Raw genomic sequence first — 5,295 nt, 5'->3', positions numbered from 1 at the left:
TTAGAAATCTTTAATTTTTTTATCTGAGCTCAATGGATACTAAAATGTGCACCACCAGGAGACCACCACATCATCCCACCACCAGGAGCCCACCACATCATCCCATCACCAGGAGACCACCACATCATCCCACCACCAGGAGACCACCACATTATCCCAGGGTTCATCTGGTCCCCAGCCAAGTCCTCTGCAATGGATTCTAGGATCATATCATAAAGATGGGCAGGGCATGCACAAGTTGTAGAATGTGTCTGTATGAAGATCTGAGATTGGTAGCCATCTGATAAAACCTTTGTGTAATAGAAGTTCAACTGTTGGTTTGTTGCCATAGAAATGAGGATCCTGAAATGATAAAACATCATCCCCTATAAACATGACCAACTCAATGCTTTGTAAGGTATATTTGATTTCATTTGAAAACCTTTTTGTCTCACTCTAACTGAAGATATGGTTTTAGGCTCTGAGACAACTTACAACAATCAACAATGCTGGGTCCTTAAGTCTGACCCCCATCACTGCTCTAGAGCTATTGTCACTCTCACCTCCTGCAATAGTCCAGTACACATTATATATCAAGCATATTCAACTGAACCATTTTTTTTACTAGTCACATTATGTAACAAGCACATTCAACTGGCTACACTCTATGTAACAAGCACATTCAACTAGCTACACTCTATGTAACAAGCACATTCAACTAGCTACACTCTATGTAACAAGCACATTCAACTAGCTACACTCTATGTAACAAGCACATTCAACTGGCTACACTCTATGTAACAAGCACATTCAACTAGCTACACTCTATGTAACAAGCACATTCAACTGAACCATTTTTTTTACTAGCCACATTACGTAACAAGCACATTCAACTAGCTACACTCTATGTAACAAGCACATTCAACTAGCTACACTCTATGTAACAAGCACATTCAACTAGCTACACTCTATGTAACAAGCACATTCAACTAGCTACACTCTATGTAACAAGCACATTCAACTAGCTACACTCTATGTAACAAGCACATTCAACTAGCTACACTCTATGTAACAAGCACATTCAACTAGCTACACTCTATGTAACAAGCACATTCAACTGAAGCTGCTATGACAAGAAAATGATTACCCAGCATTACAGGAGATCCAACAATGTTAAAATGGTGAGCAAGTTCAAGCAGAAAGTTTTTCATCTCAGAACCTTTGGGGACGTGTAATATTTTACATGGGACCTGAGACGAGAGTTTTCTTGGAGTCAGTTGAGTTATCAATACTTTAATGCTGAATTTATTATAAGACTGTTTACTTGTGTTGAGGTTGGTCAAGCCAACAGGTGAGCTATCACAAGTTGGTCAAGCCAACAGGTGAGCTATCACAGGTTGGTCAAGCCAACAGGTGAGCTATACCCCAATGCTCCAATGTGAAAAAGGCAAGGATCGGAGCCATGGTACTAATTATAATTCAGTTGTCAAGTCTACACCAGTGGTTCTTTACCTTTTTTTAGGCACCAAACCCCACTAGCTTCACATGAGTATTCACCAAACCCTTCTTAATAAGAAAAATATAATATTTTTTTCAATTCTATGACTTGTGCTGTTGCTGACAGAAATGAGCGACTTCACCTAGAATTCAGCGAGCTCTGTGTTTTTGTATTGTCTATCTCCATGCAGCTTAATTGAGTGTTCTCTTAGTTTAGCGGATGCTAGATTTGAATCGCCAACTTGCCATTGCAAATCATGCAGTTAGGATGCTGACTCCCATAAGTTCCATTAGACTATACATGTGAATCCATTCTTGTACATAATTGTCCAAACACTTTCTTTTTTCCTTAGACATTGTTAGTATGAAATATTAAGAAAGAAATCACACAACGCACAGTGACAAGTGGTCTATTATCATAAAGTGTTGACTAAAGAATTATAATGTACAAAAAGGAAATGAATTTTAAATTAATAATATAAATACAAAAAAAAATAAAAAATAAACATAACACGAGACACCATTACTTTTACAAAGCTTTCATGTTTTATATTCTTTATACCGACTAGGGTTAGGTTTTACAGCAGAGTTAAAATAAAACTAATTTTCACAAAACACACTAACTAACGCACTTACACACATGACATGATGTTGTAATTTGTTTAAATTGAAATTTTTTTTTTGCCTCAAAAATCGAACAGGTCAGTAATGAGTTTCATATGTTCGTATTTTTATGTTTATATATATATATATATATATATATATATATATATATATATATATATATATATATATATATATATATATATATATATATATGGGGGGGGGGCCTAAAAAATTTTTTTTGCGGGGTGGCCCTTTTTTTCTAGTTCCGCCACTGGTCACACAGTTCCAGTATCCACCGGAAGTACTGTAAACCATACTTTATTTGGCGTCATCTTTTATTTTTAATACAGAACGTTCAAAATTTGGATAGATTTATTTTAATTGCGTGTTAAATACTGCTTTATTACTCATTTTGTATAACTAGTTATTTTTAAGTGTTTCAGCTAAATATTTCTGCTACTAAACATTGTTTAACAGGGTTCGTACGCAGTCTGGAAAAAGCCTTGAGTTTAAAAAGTCTGGAGGTAGATGGCAGTGGCGTAGCCAGGATCGTCTCTAGGGGGGGGGTTCCAATTTTTACCCGGGGACAAACTTTCGATTTGCACCCCCCCTCAAGCTTTCGATTTGCACCCTCCTCAAACTTTTGATTTGCACCCCCTCATACTTTTTCTATATACCGAGGGGTCTATGGGGGGGTTATGACCCCCCCCTGCCTACGCCACTGGTAGATGGTGCTGTTTGGCTAGGAGAGGGAGGAGGGGGGGAATAAAAGTTACGGTGCAGTTCATGATATGACGTATTACACTGGGCTACTGTGACCTCACAGTGACCCCTCCACCGTCTCTTGTGTGTGTGTGGGGGGGGGGGGGGATACCTGTAGTTTTTAATAACAGACAAACGTTTCTCAGCCAAAAGCACGAATAATGGTGTGGTTCAGTGGCGTAGCGAGGTCGGGTGTCACCCGGTGCGGCACTTAATGGTGTCACCCCCAGAGGCATAGAGACCCTTCCCAGGGACAAACTTTCAAATTTTCGATTTGCACCCCCCCCCCCCTCAAACTTTCGATTTGCACCCCCCCCCCCTCAAGTTTTCGATTTGCACACCCCCCCCCCCCCTCAAACTTTCAATTTGCACCCCCCTCGAGTTTTCTCTATATATTTTGCTATTTTTTGCCTTGGGGTCACCCCCCTAAATGGTGTCACCCGGTGCGGTCCGCACCCCCCGCCCCCCCCCCTCGCTACGCCCCTGGTGTGGTTACAAAGGTCTGATTTCATTTTCAAAATAGGGTACGAACCCCGTTTCTAGTCACTTTTACTCTTTTTGTAATCATTTTTACATCTTTGTAATAATTTTGACTATTTTCGTAATCTAGATTTTTTTACTTGGCCTAGCAGCTAGCTAGATCTAGATCTAATTAATTAATGGCGGCTTATCCGCTGCAAGCCAAAAACATTAAATTATTACACTTGACTTCATTATTTATATTAATATATGTTTTTATTTTATTTTTAGATCTACTAATTTAAATCTACTATTATATTTATTCTTGTTTCCTTTTGTCGATTAAACTTAAAAAATTAAAACAATTTACTACAATCGACTTTCAATTTATTTATATTTCAATGGTCAAATAAACCATGGTTTACCGTAACTCTAGTTACCGAAACTCAACAAACATTACCAGATAATTTCCGACGCTAAACTAAGGCATTACCGAGACTATTAGATTTACTAACGTAAACTAAGTTAAAAATAGTAAGAAGTACTAGAACAATATGTAAAATCACGATATAGCGTCGGTTATTATTCCGGAATTGTACAGCAGCAAAAACAGTAAAACAATGGCGTAGTCTGTTGAGTTGTTCCGGATACTACGGGAAATACTGTAAACCATCATTTATTTGCCGCCATATTATTTTTAATACATGATGTTTTAAAATATGCATGGATTGATTTTAGTTGCATTTTAAATACTGTTTTGCTAATTATTTTGTATTTCTAATTATTTTAAGTGTATGTGCTAATTATTGCTGCTAACTAAACATTGTTGTTCTTCTTCTTTCTTATTACTTTAGTTAATTTAATCGTCTTATTTTACTACATATAGATCTAGACTCTCTAGTTGTCGCAAATCTTCTGCAAGTTTTTTTCTGTTTCTTAAAAAAACATTACTACATTCGACTTTATTAATAATATTTAGAGTTACTATTTGTTGCTAATTTTCTGTCAATTAAACTTTAAATTAAAGTTAAAACATTGATTTAATGCACTTGACTTTATTTTTATTTCAACGGTCATATAAGATATAGTTTACAGTAACTGTTACCGAAACTCGCCAAACGTTACCAGATAATTTCCGACGCTATATCGTGAGATTTACAGACGATAGCAAGTTCTTAATCTTGTTACCTCCCCTTAATTTAAAATTGTTTACAAACTTTATTATCTGCCCCTAACAGCGTAACAGCCTTCACTATATCGACAAGCTCCAGTGCTTCTTCCAGACTTTCGTGGGGGGCGGGCAACATTTTCCGGGGGGGGGGGGGGGGGGGGCGGCGGACACTGGTAAAAGCATATGTTTTCTATATAAATTCCATTTCGTTCAAGGGGGTGGGGGGTAATAATAAAAGCTTGTGAAAATGCTTTTGCCAGTTCAATTAATGATTAATTAGTTCACTTGTAATTTAAATTTAATTACAAAATGAGAATCCCGAGAAGCAGTGTTTCTTCCAGACTTTTTTCTCCGGAGGGGGGGGGGGGGGCGGTACTTTTTTCGGGGGGCGGACACTGTTAAAAGTATATATTTTTTAATATACATTTCATTTCGTTCTGGGGGGGGGGGGGCGGTAGACTTTTTTCGGGGGAGGGAGGGGCGGCCCGAAGAGATGCCTGAAAGAAACTCTGCCGAGAAGTGGATGGGGATGCCACATGACGTAAACTTGTTAACGGTAGAGTATTAAATGGCCGATAATTTTTTTTACTATTAGTATTATGTGTACACAGATTAAAGCTCTCATCAAGTGGTAGGGGGGGGGGGGTGACAACAACATTTTCAGAGGAAGAAGGGTTTTGTTAAACATTTTCAATAAAAGATACGCTAATCAACAACCTGGGGCAGTTACACCACAACTAATAATTAACTCTGAAAAAGATGCATTAATAAGTGGACTAGTGTGCACAAATAGACGCCATTATGCAACATGGGGGGCTGTC

At 37.9% G+C, this 5,295-nt stretch overlaps 1 protein-coding gene across 1 annotated transcript; it reads right to left on the bottom strand.

Annotated features, from left to right (window-relative positions):
* Positions 1 to 62: 62 nt before the first annotated feature.
* On the bottom strand, positions 63 to 1,343 carry LOC131939566 (inactive Ufm1-specific protease 1; the record flags this gene model as incomplete). The annotated part of the gene is made up of 3 exons (XM_059297958.1): positions 63 to 342; positions 475 to 545; positions 1,127 to 1,343. Coding segments are annotated over 3 exons (420 nt in total), but the record flags the coding sequence as incomplete, so codon positions are not given.
* Positions 1,344 to 5,295: the final 3,952 nt, after the last annotated feature.

Source organism: Physella acuta, unplaced genomic scaffold (genome assembly GCF_028476545.2).
Source record: "Physella acuta isolate Inbredline_101_S28 unplaced genomic scaffold, ASM2847654v3 ptg000283l, whole genome shotgun sequence".
Classification (NCBI taxonomy): domain Eukaryota; kingdom Metazoa; phylum Mollusca; class Gastropoda; family Physidae; genus Physella; species Physella acuta.
Note: the sequence above shows the minus strand (reverse complement) of the source record. Positions and strands in the feature narration are given on the sequence as shown.